General features: G+C 35.1%; 1 protein-coding gene across 1 annotated transcript in view; it reads right to left on the reverse strand.

Annotated features, from left to right (window-relative positions):
• The window catches only part of LOC129005588 (DDB1- and CUL4-associated factor 10), a 77855-nt gene that overhangs the window by 41879 nt on the left and 20986 nt on the right, over positions 1-14990 (reverse strand). Inside the window, exons 2-3 of the mRNA XM_054434518.1 lie at positions 13288-13401; positions 3606-3803 (exon numbers count right to left, since the gene is read on the reverse strand). Coding sequence (XP_054290493.1) covers positions 3606-3803; positions 13288-13401 — 312 coding nt within the window. The remainder of the gene's footprint in view (positions 1-3605; positions 3804-13287; positions 13402-14990) is intronic.

Here is a 14990-nt window from a genome sequence, read left to right on the forward strand (position 1 = left end):
TTTATTTGCAGACTTCAAAAAAAAAACATTATTTCAATAGAACACACAACATTTGCCCACTGGGCTACCAGGCAGCTACGCTATCCTCCTTATTCTACAATATTACTAATTCATTATTTAACAACTGCAGCTCTTACTTATTCAATCATTTCTTGGGGTGTGTTTTTTTCATTAATTTGTTTTTCTAATGAGTCATTGAGGGCTTGAAGTTTAGGCATACTTTGAAACAAAGTTTTGTTTTCCTCAAGAATTAGGTTATACCCATAAATCTATTATATGGCTTTAGATCTAAGCTTTCCTCTGTCTCTTTTATTTGTTTCACCATAATAATCTTTTCAGATCTTGGTAGTGAAAAGAACGATCTCAATCTTGTTCTCAAGTTTTTTTTTTTCCATTACTCATCTGACTTCAGAATAGCTGACTCTTGTAGCGACGAGGTAAGTGTAGTAATGTTTAAGTGTAGTAAGTGTAGTAAGCAAATGTTTAACAAGCAATTGCAGTTTAGAGACAAGATTATCTATGAAAATGAAATGAAATGAAATGTGTTTATTGTCTTGGTCTTGTGAATTTATACAAATTATTGACAATGTCATAACACTGCTAAAATTAGCATAGTCACTTAATGAATACAATATAGCTAACTACACACAAGGAGACATGTTACAATACATATTTTAAATATTACAACCAAATAATCTTATTGTTAAGAAAAATTCGAGGCATTTGGAATAATGTAAGTTATTAAACCCCATAACCAACTAAATCCAACCGTAATTTGGTAAATTTGCTAACTCTACTTAAAAATTAGTGAAAGGCATCTAAAAAAAATCTTTTAGAGAATAAAAAGGGTTGTTCAAAAGCCATTTGTAGAATATAGATTTAAAAGTATTTTCAGGATATTTTGGTATTAACACATTTCCCGCTTAAGACGTCTTAAGACATCCTCAAGCCTATTAAGAAATAGCGGAGGACGTCCTAAGACGTCCTTGTGTAAGGTTAAGCAAATGGTGTTACAGTTGTCCCTGTTTTCAAACTAGGGAATTGAAACTCTGTCAGCCCTTGGGGGACATACTGTAGTATTACGTCATTACCGCCGCTTGCAGATCCGCCGCTCCAGTTGGTGGCGATCGCGGCGGAACTTTTGAATGAATTGGCAGAACAAAAGCAGACAGTATGAGTCTAGTGTTTGACGGAGAACGTTACTACTTGCTGAGCGTGGTCTGTAAATACAATAGAAATCTGTTTTTGCCGCCACTCCTTAGTTCGGGCGCGCTCCGATTTTTTGCGGATTTCTAAGTTCGAACTTGCCTTTATGTTAGTTTGCGCTTGTGTTTATTCATGTTTGGACTTTTTTATGTATTACGTTCTAAGCAGTGCTGCTATCTGTGGGTGTTTAGCGAACTACGTCGACTCTCGTTGTAAAGCAGGACATCCCCGCACGTTCTTTGCTATTTGTCAGACCGAAATTGGAAAGCCAATCACACGCGGGAATCGGGTTTGTTCGACGCTGAGGGCTGCGCCGCACTGGGGATACGCCCGCCCTTTGACGTGCCGCAGCGAATGTGTTAAATGTATTAGCTTGTTGTATATATTTACAACAGAGAGAGCTATGTGCGGTTACCTCAGTTATATGCTCTCTAGCTATATGCGATATGACTATGTTTAGTTCCGGGATGTTAGATTTAATTGAGTTTATTTCCAGACATATGTAGGCTGTATACACTGCACAATGCCTCGTGGGTCACCACATTTAAACACAATTCCCTCCAGTTTTTATCATTCAATACAATTTTTTTAATTTTCTTTTATTAATCTTTAATTTTAATTAATCTTAAACAACGAATAAGGCAACAACTGATAAGGCAAGAGCTAATTGAAATTGTACTGTACACAATTGACCTAGTGGTCACTGGTCAGTGGTAACCACAGAGTATCTGAGGCATACAGTATATCCAGGACTCAAATGATTAGTAATAATTAAGTTGGTAAATAAACCAATTGATAAGAGATGATCTGTTAGCTTTATTCCTGATTATACTAGCTTTTTTAGCAGGAACAATTTATCAAAAGCCCAAGAATCAGGGACAGCTGGGTCAATTTTGAACCATCAAAAGGTTACAAACTGTTTTCAGGACCAAACCAGCAACCTTTTGACTACCAGGTAAGCACTATAAATACAGGTGTCTACACGGGCGTCGCCGCCATAGGGGACATGGGGGACGCGTCCCCCCCAATATTTGAAAGGTCAGTTTTGTCCCCAATCCTAAATTTTAAAAGGAATTTCAAAAATCATACAGAATGCGTGTTCACCCGATCGATCGCTGCTAGCAAGCAAGGTGCTTCGCTCTGTGATTCGGAAGCGTACGACATGGTGCGCGGTGGTGGAGGGGTGTTCCGATCCACGATCCTCGAGTTGCACTGGATGCCTAGACGCTTGTCTTCTTGAATGTCTTCTTCTCGCGTTTCAGTCCGTTCCGTCACCGTCAGTCGGCAGTGGTTGATACTACATTAGTACATTTAGATGTAGGCCTACGTTAACCTTTTTCTCCTCGTGTGCTGTATCTGTCGCCGTCGGTAGTATCGGTTATAGTTCTTTTAGGTTAGTTGATACTTTTTGGAAGTTGATACTTGAACCTTGAACTGTTTATTGTCAGATGCAGCGAGCAGAAGGCCAAAAACAAATTGTTTGTATAAAAAACCTGCTTGTAAAAATGTAAGATTGTGGGTTTAAATATTAGTGTTCAAACGCATTGAATTCGATACTATACATATTGTGACAGATCTAAGAAATGGAGAAAAATGTACGGTTAAAAAACATATCTACTTGCTTGCATGGTATATAACAGGTGAAATGGAAGGTTTTAGGACAATTGGGCACAGTTCTAGCCGTTAGAAATGGCTTTATAAAGTCACCATACGGCTTTTGGGAGATATGGCTTCGTAGTCTACAGTAGGCCTATGTTTTGAAATTCATGAATGCAAGTTCGTCATAGTTTGATTTTTTAAATGTCTACTTGCTCATGACAAAGACAAATAACAGGTGAAATGGGAGGTTTTTGGACAGTTGGACACAGATATAGACATTAATAATGGCTTTAGAAAGTCAGTAAACAGCTTTTGTGAGGATACGGCCGTAGCCTACAATATTTTTTGAGATTTATGAATGAATGCGATCGTCATAGTTAGTTTTAAAAATGTCTACTTATTCATGACAAATAAAGGGGGAAATGAGAGGTTTTGCACACAGTTCTAGACGTTAAAACTGGCTGTATAAGTCACCAAACGGCTTTTAGGAGGATATGGCTGTAGTCTACAGCGTGTTTTTAAATTCATTAATGCAATCCTCATAATTTTTAAATTGTCTATTTGCTCATGAGAAACAACAGGTGAAATGGGAGTTTATGGACAATTGGGCACGGTTTTTGGTGTTAAAAATGGCTTTAGAAAGTCACCAAACTGCTTTGAAAATTACAAATTTTTCCGGGGGAGGGCCCCCCGGTGGACCCCCCCCTTCCTACATTTGTCCCCCTCAATCTTTTGATGCTGACGACGCCCATGGGTGTCTAACGTAAAACAAGTTACCCTTACAAAACTATACTTCATACCTGTTAATGTCCCATGTGTAGATACTGCCATCAAAACCTGAAGTCACCAGTAGTCCGTCACTCTGTGAGAACTCTATATTCTTCACCCAGTTAGAATGCCCTTGAAGAGTCCGAATGCGAGACCTCAAGTTACGAGCATCCCATAAAGCAACAGTACTGTCATCACTGCATGTTGCAAACACTCGAGAATCTAAAAACCTACGGCATCATAGAAATAAGAGGGTAAACAATACAAATGATAAATAAAATATTTCTAGATTAAGATTGTACATGAAAAAATCATATACAGTAGAGAGTCGAAAATCCGAACGTCAAAAATCTGAACCGCTCCTAAGAGTTTAAAAATATTGAATTAGCACAGAGACAAAAGGTGTTTTACAATTTCGTGTGCCAAACAGTCGGCGCCTGGCAGGGAAATGAGTGAACGCGCCGAGCCAGTCTGTATTTTGTTTGTTTCCAATGTATAAGCTCTACATTTTTTTTTTCAAGAAACAAATTACATTTATATAACGAAAATACCTTAGTACAAAAATCATTATTTTTATTTTATGTACTGTATCCTAGAACTATACCGGGTGTTTCTAAATGAATAGCTGGGTTTTAACGCTTTATAACTTTTATACTATTAAACTTACCACCACAAAATACGCATCAAATGAAAAACCAACTCAAAGAGTTTATGCCTTCCAAAGAAACATTATTTAACAAAATCGATCCAACAGAACTGTAGATTTAATTGTACAAAGTTAAAAAGTAATCTCCAACTTTTTTTCACCACTAGAAATTCGGAGGTTGCTTGACGTTTTTGCAAATAACTTTTAAATGGTGAGGAAATCGACCAATGTGGAAGGTAATATTCCGAAAGAGAATAAAATTTCCTACAATCTACTATTATGCATTTTTTGAAAATACTCAAGAAAGGTACCAAAAATTGCCTCAAAATGAAAAAATTGAAAATCCCTGTCTTCAATGTAGACAATAAACATAGCAAACATTAAATTTCACACTTTTTTATTTTAAGCCAAATTTAGGCTACATTTATTGAGTATTTTCCTGAAATGCATAGTAGTAGATTGTAGGAAATTTTATTTTCTTTCGGAATATTACCTTCCACATTGGTCGATTTCCTCACCATTTAAAAGTTATTTGCAAAAACGTCAAGCAACCTCCGAATTTCTAGTGGTGAAAAAAAGTTGGAGATTACTTTTTAACTTTGTACAATTAAATATACAGTTCTGTTGGATCGATTTTGTTAAATAATGTGTCCTTGGAAGGCATAAACTCTTTGAGTTGCTTTTTTATTTGATGCGTATTTTATGGTGGTAAGTTTAATAGTATAAAAGTTATAAAGCGTTAAAACCCAGCTATTCATTTAGAAACACCCGGTATTTTTAATACTGTAGGCCTAATTATGTGTCTATTAGGCATTTCTAGGCTATGTTTGTAAATCCGAACAAATCGGTAATCTGAACTACCTACGGTCCCAATTAGTTCGGGTTTTTGACTCTCTACTGTATATAAAAATATGAAAGGGTCTTTTTATTTCACGATTTTGAATCAACCACTTGATAGATTTTTATGATTTTTGTGTTGAAAAAAAGATAATTTTGAGAATTAGGAAATTTCAAAGCCATAATTTTAGTTTAGGGTGTAAGGTTTTTAGTCTAGGCGCTAACACATTCTAGACTAGCTTTTGGTATAATACCATTTGCTTAATGTAAGAGCTGTAAACAATCAGCATTTGTGATACAAATTCAGCATTCGGATAAAAATGAAATTACCATACGTTAGGTTGACTTATTTATACTATGTGTAATGCCTTAACCATATATTTATAAGTTCATTTATTCAGTAAGATTATGAAATTATTTGAATACACATAGTAAAATACTAAAGTCGGGACCACGTAAGTTTGCAGTTGGTGGCAGCCAATCATAAGACAAGGCTAGTGCAACGTTGCCACATCACACTAATAAAATATACTAAGCATATTATCAAATCAGCTGGTATTATTAGATTTCGCAACACCGCACGGTTCTCATTGGTTCATTCAAACTCATATGGTAAATAGGCTCCTCCCTCAACTGCAAACTTATGTGGTCCCGACTCTAGATGTTCTAATTTCTTTTTTAGAGCAGTCTTTAAAATCTTGGAATTGTTTTAGTGCAATATAATTTGTTTGAACTAACAGGTGTATGAATATAAAAATATGGGGCGATGTCTACTTGTACCGGCGTCTAGTTGTACCTGCTGCATTTTGGTGACAGGTGTCTAGTTGTACCTCGTCCAAAGCTGTAGGTACAACTTGACGATGGTGCGGACGTCTAGTTGTACCTACGCCTAGTTGTCTCTACGTCTAGTTGTACCTCTTAAAAATCTACAGGTACAACTAGTCGGGTACGCCACCGTCTACTTGTACCTCATACGTCTGCGTCTACTTGTACCTACGACTACTTGTATCTACGACTACTTGTACCTACGACTATTTGTACCTACGCCTACTTGTACCTACGTCTAGTTGTACCTACGGCTAGTTTATCTCCCCCTCAACTTGTCACCAGTTTAAGGGATTTATTTTATTTCTTTAAAAATCATACAATCTTACAACAATTTTTTATAAACAAATTGCTACAAAAGCCAGGAAAATTTGGCTTGTCTGCAGCTCATTCTGTTCTTGATAACAATGTACTTGTGTCCCTTGGTCAGTCCTTAACCATATTACACTTTGGTTTTTCCTTATTTCTTGTCAAGATCTGCTATCATTGTTTTTTCCACTTAAACTCTACCTTTCTATAGAAAACTAACATTAACTAGCTTAAACAACAACTTTAAACAATTATCTTAAATAAATAAATTCAGAGTTTACAAAAACAAGTAATTGAGTATAATGAAGTGTTTTTGTATGGTATTAGTCACGGAGAATATTACAACAAGTTCAATAAAAAAATGTATATGTTATTCTTATGGATATTACGTGAACTGGCGTAGTTTGGTTGTTGATGCATATACTTTGACAAATTAGTTTATTTCACACTTAACTACTAACTTTTCTCAAAAACACATCTAAATTACCTTCTACGCAAATGTAATTAAAGCTCAGTATTGAAATACCATTGAAAAAATAACCCAGATATGACTTTTTTTGCGCGCGCTTATTAGTTCTTAGTAAAACTAATCTTGGTTTAGTTGCAGACTACATAGCCAGTGTACACATACCTAGCTCAGTATAAAATGTAGTTTATATAGTTTAAATGTAATGAAGAAATATATAAAAAGAGCAAAATAATATGAATGTAAACAATAATTTACATACAATTGAATTTAACAAGAACATGTATTCAAAGGGGAAAATATACCAAAATAGAAATTAAAATTCAGTTAAGTTTAATCACTACGAGCTGTTGGCCCGTCCTACGTACGGGAGTCGAGCAGTCCATTAACACTATATATAGTTAAGTCTATTTCTAATTCAAGCTTATAGTGTAAGCAGTTAAAAATTTATTGTATAGAAAAAGCTGCCAATATTAATTAAAACTCGTGATCGTTGTTACTTTCCCAACCTTTCCTCAAAAATTCGAGTAGTAAAAGATTTTACTACAGATCGGACGCCAGACAACTAACATTCGATAGAGTTCGTGCTGCTATGGAAAACAGTCCTCGCAGGCCCGCCCGAAAACCAGCGGCTTGCCGAACATGTATGACTGCTCAGTTACACGAATTTTAAGGTAAATTTTCATCCCTACGGATTAATTAGAATAATAAGCTGTTTAATTGTGTTATTCATACAGATAATCACGATGGAACCTCTTCATGTCGACCTAATAAATAAAAGCCCGGAACTGCCACTGAGTTGCAATGACTGATTTACTACTTTTTAAAAACGACTAGATAACAACCGCACGTAGCTCATACAACCATATGATTACAAGAAATGGCATCTTATAGGCTTTCCAACGAGCCTACTCCCACCACCCTCAGACGGTCTGTCGCTGAACAGTGCGATGAAGAAAATATATCGTTTTTTGCCCCACCCTGTACATAACAAAAGACACAAGACTACACAATTTTTAAAAGTGTTGAGGTCGTCCAGTGGTCAAAAACCCGACCAAAAATATAATTGTACAGACTTCTTTAATTTCACCCCACACTGTAAATCAAACATGTGATTGGAATTTCTTCAATTTGTTTTGATTTTCTGATTATGTTTCGTTGTTTTTTCGTCACCAGTTAGTTAAAGACTTTGTTGTGAACTTTATTGAATATGTTTTTACTTCATTGATTTTCCTTTTGATCTGACTGTAATATTTTTCTAAACTACTGTGTTTTGTTTTATCACATGTTAAATATTTTGTATTGAATTAATTTAATTGTTTACCTAACCCGCAATGTTAAACTTCCCTATCCCAAGCATGATGTATACAACTTCTTTACTTCTCGAGTGATGTAAAGTTGAAAAAACTCACTCAGTGAGGTAATGAAACCCATTTAAATAACATTGAGTGCTTAACTTAAAAAATACAACTCTATGGAGCCAACGACGTTCAACGCTAGAAATCAGCTGTACGCTTGAATGTTATTGTTATGCTTTAAAGTATTTTCCAAACCTAGCTTTTGTTTGTAAAAGAACGTTACTGTTAGAAGATGAGTATTTTTCACCAAACTATACAAAACTGAGAAAACATATCAATAATATAGGCAAGCATGTTTCTTTACAACCTTTTTATCAGCTCGTGAACATCACAGAGAAAATATCCGCATATCGGTGGAAATGTATTTTCCTGTCGATCTACAGAATGCCTTTATAAATTCAAATAGGCTAAAAAGACATAAAAAAGAATTACACGTTTTTTAACCCTTAGAGTGCCAGGCGAGAAATAAAAGTAACGCTCAAAAAATGCCGATGATTTTTCCCGAAGGTCGCGCTAAAAATGCCGAGCGCGATCTGGCGATTTTTAGGTTAAAATTTTGTAAAAATCGAATTTTCGATATTTCGACCAACGAAAATCAATGTATTGCATCTAGTAACTTTCGACTCAATGTTAATATATGGGTTAAAAGAATCCGAGTATCCATTCGGTTGTTATGCCAACTGTTCGATCATTACGAAACGTCCGGTCAGCCGGACGTTGGCACTTTTGGCTCGTTCTAAAAACGTCCGGTCGGCCGGACGTCGGCACTTTTGGCTCGTTTTAAAAACGTCCGGTTCCCCGGACGTTGGCACTCGAAGGGTTAAAACTAACATGGGTTTAACGGGTTGCTATGCTGGTGACGAAATAACAACTAATTATGAAAATAAAATCAAAACAACTGGAAAATATTCCAATCACATATATTATTTACAGTGTATGTTAAATAGAGAAGTCTGTACATTGCATAGTTTTTGTCGAGTTTTCAACCGCTGGACCTCAACTTCATTGTACACTTCATTGTTCATTGTTCACTGGGAAATCCATTGTAAACTATAAGAAATGCACACTAATCAATGCAAATACTTTAAGGTTATGTGAAAAAATATTTAAAGGAATCAGCAAAAATAGTAATACATAATTGCTAGGCAGCGGTCTATTGCAATTCATTAAGGATATACTGCTTGTGTATTTAATGATATATATAAATGTTTTAATTAAATAAGCGATTTTCGGTACTAGGGCTGGAAAATTTTAATTACAACTATTGCTGCCATTTCGACCCTGGACAGCAATGCGTAGCTTTCAGCCTCCAATTAACGTTTGTAAAACTACTAAAACATCGTAGTGCGGTGAAAAATATTTGCCAATCATACTCAAATGACTCGGAACACTGCAGTTCCTGATTTAATTAAGGGTATTATTTAAAAGTACTCGTGCAGTAATCAATTAAAAAGGGTAACGAATTTAAGGATAGATACAACTAGACTATAAGGACGCAAAATACGCGTAGGTACAACTAGTCGTAGGTACAACTAGACGTAGGGACTACTAGACGGAGGGACCACTAGTCGTAGGGACTACTAGTCGTAGGGACAACTGGTCGCATCCGTACAAGCTAGGTGATACTACTTGTCGGTGGGATACACGTCTAGTTGTACCTACGTCTACTTGTACCTACGTCTAGTTGTACCTCCTAAAAATCTGCAGGTACAACTAGTCGGGTGTGCCACCGTCTACTTGTACCTACGTCTAGTTGTACCTACGACTAGTTGTCGCTAGGCCTCGAGGTACAATTAGACGTAGGTACAACTAGTCGGCGGGACAACGAGACGGGGTCCCAAAAATATTCTATAGAACTATGAGGTTATTTTATTTAATCTATGATTTTGCCATTGATTATAGTAAATAAGTAAGATTGATAGAGATAAGTAAGACCATTGCTGTATACAAATGGAAGCTCTGCCCACGCGTTTTCATAACTATCTCGTTCTATCTATATCTTTGACTCCCCACATTAAGTGTTCCCCAAAAGTGTGCACACTTCCCTCATCTCTACAAATTGGCTACCCTCTTCCCAAGACGTCGTCATCCGCTATCCACCCACGGCTTCCACCCACGCCTCTACTCTCTAGTGTTTCTTGGTCCAGGATCCATAGGACTGGTTTCATTACCCTTGGATTATTGGTGAGTCATATATTACCCTCTTTTTTTCGCCCCAGTTTCCGCAATGCAGTTAATAATTTTTGTTTGGATTTTTCAGTACCGAGTTCTGGGCGGAAGCCAAACTGTGAAGTATTTATTAAATTATTGCTTTCTAAATATTCTGTTAGTTGAATCTTTACAATTTTTTCAAAAATCTGTGAAAAACAAGGCATAAGGGCGATGGGGCGGTAGTTAGAGGGATCGTTGACATCGCCCTCTTTGAACAGAGGTTTAATCTCAGCCAACTTTAGCTTATCAGGAAAACCCCCCCCCCCTCAAGGGACTGATTCACTATTTGGCATAATGGATGTTCTATAAATTTAAAAACTCTTTTAATGACAAAAAGAGGAGTTTCATCCCAACCTGAGGACTTAGTGTTACTGAGAGATGTAACAACTTTTCTTAACTCGTCAATTGAAACATTTCTTAATTTGAATGTTAATTTGGGACGTGGATGATTTTCGATTAGTAACTGAGTGGATTTTAATTTATCTGTTGATTGGTTGGCATACTGAGAAACATTAATAAAAAAATCATTGAATTTATTTGCTACCGATACTGCACAATTTTGTCCATTCCTTTCATGTTTGCATTTAATCTCAACTGGAGTATCAGATATTTGTTTATTAAGTCCTGTTTCATTTTTCAGTACTACCCAAGATGCTTTACTTTTATTCTTTGATTTTTTAATAAAGTCCTCATTAGCTTTCAGTTTTGCTAATGTAACTACTTTTTTAAAGACCTTTCTGTAGTTTTTGAAATAGATTAAAAACTGAGGGTTTCGATTCCATTTTGATTCTTGGTGCAACTTATTTTTATTTTCTGCTGAAATTTTTATTACTGTTGTTATCCATTTATTTTTGTTTATTCTTTGGACAATCTACTGTTTTGGGGAATGCCTCGTTGAATGAATTTAGAAAGTCTGTAAGAAATTTATTGTAATTTGTATCTACATTAAAGGTTTCAAAAGGGTTCCAACTAACATTGTGTAGTGTGTTTTCAAAAGTTTGAAAATTTGTTTCTGCAAACTTCCGAGTAAGTTTTTTGTTTACACCCTTAAGTCTTGGAGAGGACATTTTCTCAAATGACAAAAGTAAAACTTTGTGGTCTGATGCACCTATGTTTAAACTAAACTGCTAGAATTTTTTGTCTGCAAGTTAGAAATACTATTGTCAATACAAGTACAGTCCAACCTCAGTATAACGAATCTGAAGGGACCGAACTGAATATTCGTTATATCAAGGATTTCGTTAAAACGAGGTTCGTTATATAGAGGTTAGTTTGCAGGAATTTCGCTAAGTCGAGGTTCAGAACCAGCGTCGGTCAATATAGGTCGGGATTAGACATCATTAAAACACAATTAAAGTAGCATAGGCTACAATACTTTACAGTACAGTGTTTACATTGTACAGTAGAACCTAAATTATCCGGCATAAAAAAGGGGAGGGATCTTGAATATTGCGCAATCATGAAAATGGCATTGACCTTGGTACAGGTTAAAAAACTGTAAGTTTAAAATCACAGCTTGTTCTAACCCTCCTAAAACCTAGCCAAACACTGTATTGCGTAGTCATAAACCATGTAAAGAACAAAACAGTAGTAGAAAGTTTTGTAAGCTACTGCTCGTGATAGGCCGGTAGGCTACTTACAGTACATTACTGATTTATCACAACAGAGGAATGTCAATAATAATCATTAACTATAGCATTGGTGTTGCTAGTTGAAACAAATCGTATTGAAAACAATAAATTATTAGATAAGTCATTATAAAAGTGTATAATCATAGCCAACTCAAAGATAATAAAAACACTCGAAAAAGGAATGTTAAAATAACGATGTTGCTATTCTTTCTCTTTGGTTTTTTTTTTTTTTATTCTTTCTTAGGTTTCTCTTTATCCAAAAATTGTACAATTCACCATAGTTACTTATCGCCCAATCACAGCTTACTTAACATTACGTCGTCATCAGTCCTCAGTGAATGAAATCAGTTCTCAGTTGCAACATAGCGCGTGCAGCGACAGCAGACAGAGATGTGTAAAACGGAGCAGACGAATGTTAGCACAAGCGATGACGCCACCTTTCCATTTCATTTGATAAAGAAACAATTTTTTCAAAAACAATAATGGGGTGGGGGATTTGTTATATCGAGGGAAAGACGTAGACAATTTGTTATGCAGAGGTTAAATTCGCAATGTAGAGGTTCTGACAATAATAAATTCGCTATATTGAGGTGTCTTATTTTAGCCGAAATCATGAAAAATTTGTTAAATCAATGTCGTTGTTATGGTTTGTTCGTTATGTAGAGGTAAAATATACATTGTGTCTTATGGAGAGTTCTAGGGGATTTAAAAAATTCGTTATTTCAAGGAATTCGTTGTGTCGAGGTTCGTTATATCAAGGTTAGACTGTACTTGAAATGCTGGTTAGGCCTACCCTAGTTGAAAAAAAACATTAGGATTGAATCCAAAACAATCACAAATTTATAGTAAATTATCAGTACTTACTTTATCGGTTAATAAATCTATATTTGTGTCTGACATTATAAAAACATTTTTTGTCATTGATTCCAAAGCTATTTTGTCTAATAACATTTCAAACTTTTCTAAAAATATCTTATGTGTATGTCACACTACCTGGAATCCTGTATAAACTGAAATACAAACTGAATTCCAGTCCTTGTCTTCAATAAAAGATCCTTCAAAACAACATTGGCCATTTGAAAATTGTAAATTATTTATAATTTTAAAACCAACATTTTTGTCAATCATTAAACATGAACCCCCCTACATTGGTCTATTCTAGCATAGTAGTCAGCAATTATAAAACCATCTAGTTTATTTAAAACATTTATACTTTTATCAACAAGCCAATGTTCATTTATAGATATAACATTAATTTTGCAATACATATGTTCAATGAACAGACTAAGGTCTACATAGTTATTTAGAAAATGTTAGTGGAATGTCTGTTGAAATCATGGTATTTTCAATCAATCCCCAGGAAGAGGATCTCTATGTACTGTAGTCAATAATGACAACAATTTGTATAGACTACTAAAGAGTCCAGCCTACCTGACACAGTTAACACAGTCAAAATGAGCTTCATCAACAGTATGTATCAACTTTCTTGACAAAGGGTCAAACATCAAGATGCTCCGTTTCTCACAGGCAGCCACCAATAATGATCTGCAAACAAATATACTGCATAATATTTGTAAATATTTTAATGATGATGATAATAATAATAATCATAATAAAACGTCTTTTATTTGGTTTTCAGTAACAATACTGATTTTCAAGACTACTCAAGTCAATACAAAAGAAATATTACAATTTACAATAATTGAGTTATTACTAACTATACCTTAACTTACATTACCTTAACTATAACTTACAAAAGACATTTTTTTGATTTCAGTCTAAAAGCTTTATGACTAAGTTTTTTTTTACTTTTCTTGGTTGATTTGATTGTATTTCTGAGGAGCAAAAAAAGAAAAGCCTTTTTTTCCGTGTTCTAACTGGAAACGAGGCAAGTGCAGCAAGACATCCTGTCTTGTACTCCTCTCTCTTACATCTCTCCTAGTTTTCAACTTATCTTTCAGATAAGTAGGTCTGCTAGTGTTGGTGACCCTGTGAACAATAGCCACAGTATCTAACAAACATTCTGTCTGCAGAGACAAAATCCCACTTTGCTTTCTAAAGGAAGATATGTGGTCAAATTTTCTCAACTGATACACAAATCTTAAGGCATTGTTTTGCAAACGATTGATCAAATTAGTATGTTCAACTGACAGGCTGAAACCAAAGGTAGGCAAAGCATAATTAATGACAGGCATTACCAAAGCCTTCCCTATTTGTAGTTTTACTGTCTGTACGTATTTTTTTAAATCTATTCAACACAAATTCATGACCTTTTGAACTATTGATTTTACTTGTTTTAAAAATTTCAAGTCCACGTCAATTGTGAGATCAAGAACTTTTATTGTCTCAGTAGCCTTCAAATGTTGTGTAAGTTACTGGTACCACATTTATAAACAATTAATTGTACTTCTTACAATTTAACAATAGTCCATCGATATATCATCAAGAGTAGGCTACACTATATAACTAAATAAACAGTACATAGCTTTTGAAGGTACTATAAGAACAAAATGCTATCTATATCTATATAAATAAAATTACAGTTTTGTCTGTACATTGCTTAGAATCATGCGGTTTTTGGTTATTTTTACGTTTCATAGCCTAAGAAAGCCGAAACGAGTCTTATCTCAATTTCTGTCTGTATGTCTGTTTGTTTGTCCATTCTGTGACTCTGTCTGTAACGCCAACATGTCATTTTACGCGGCCTACTCCTAGAAAATTAGAGTACCGATCAAGGTTTTAATCATTTTTCTGTATTTACTGGATTGGTGAGAGTGTCTTTGGCTATAAAAACATGGCCTCGCTTCTTCGAAAACAAAATAACGAACCACCAAAAACCCAATGTTTACAATTACATTACATTTTATGAAATACCGATCAGCTGTTTGGATTAGTTCTCACTTCTAGCTGTCACCGATATGTTTACATTAAAAGTTGTTTACAAATAATACCGCAACCATTTCCGATCAAGTTTTGTCAGCACATCCAAACTAAGTGAGATTAAAAACGTTGTGCCTTACTTAACCGGTTTAATTAATCGCAAGTGCAACGATTGTTCTTGAGTTTTGATAACCAGGGAAAATACCGTGATTCAGTGTTGTATTAGTGCAAAGAAACTTACATTTTTTTAATCA

Source organism: Macrosteles quadrilineatus, unplaced genomic scaffold (genome assembly GCF_028750875.1).
Source record: "Macrosteles quadrilineatus isolate MER2022 unplaced genomic scaffold, UCM_ALF_1.0 Scaffold_1__1_contigs__length_201487025, whole genome shotgun sequence".
NCBI classification, from domain to species: domain Eukaryota; kingdom Metazoa; phylum Arthropoda; class Insecta; order Hemiptera; family Cicadellidae; genus Macrosteles; species Macrosteles quadrilineatus.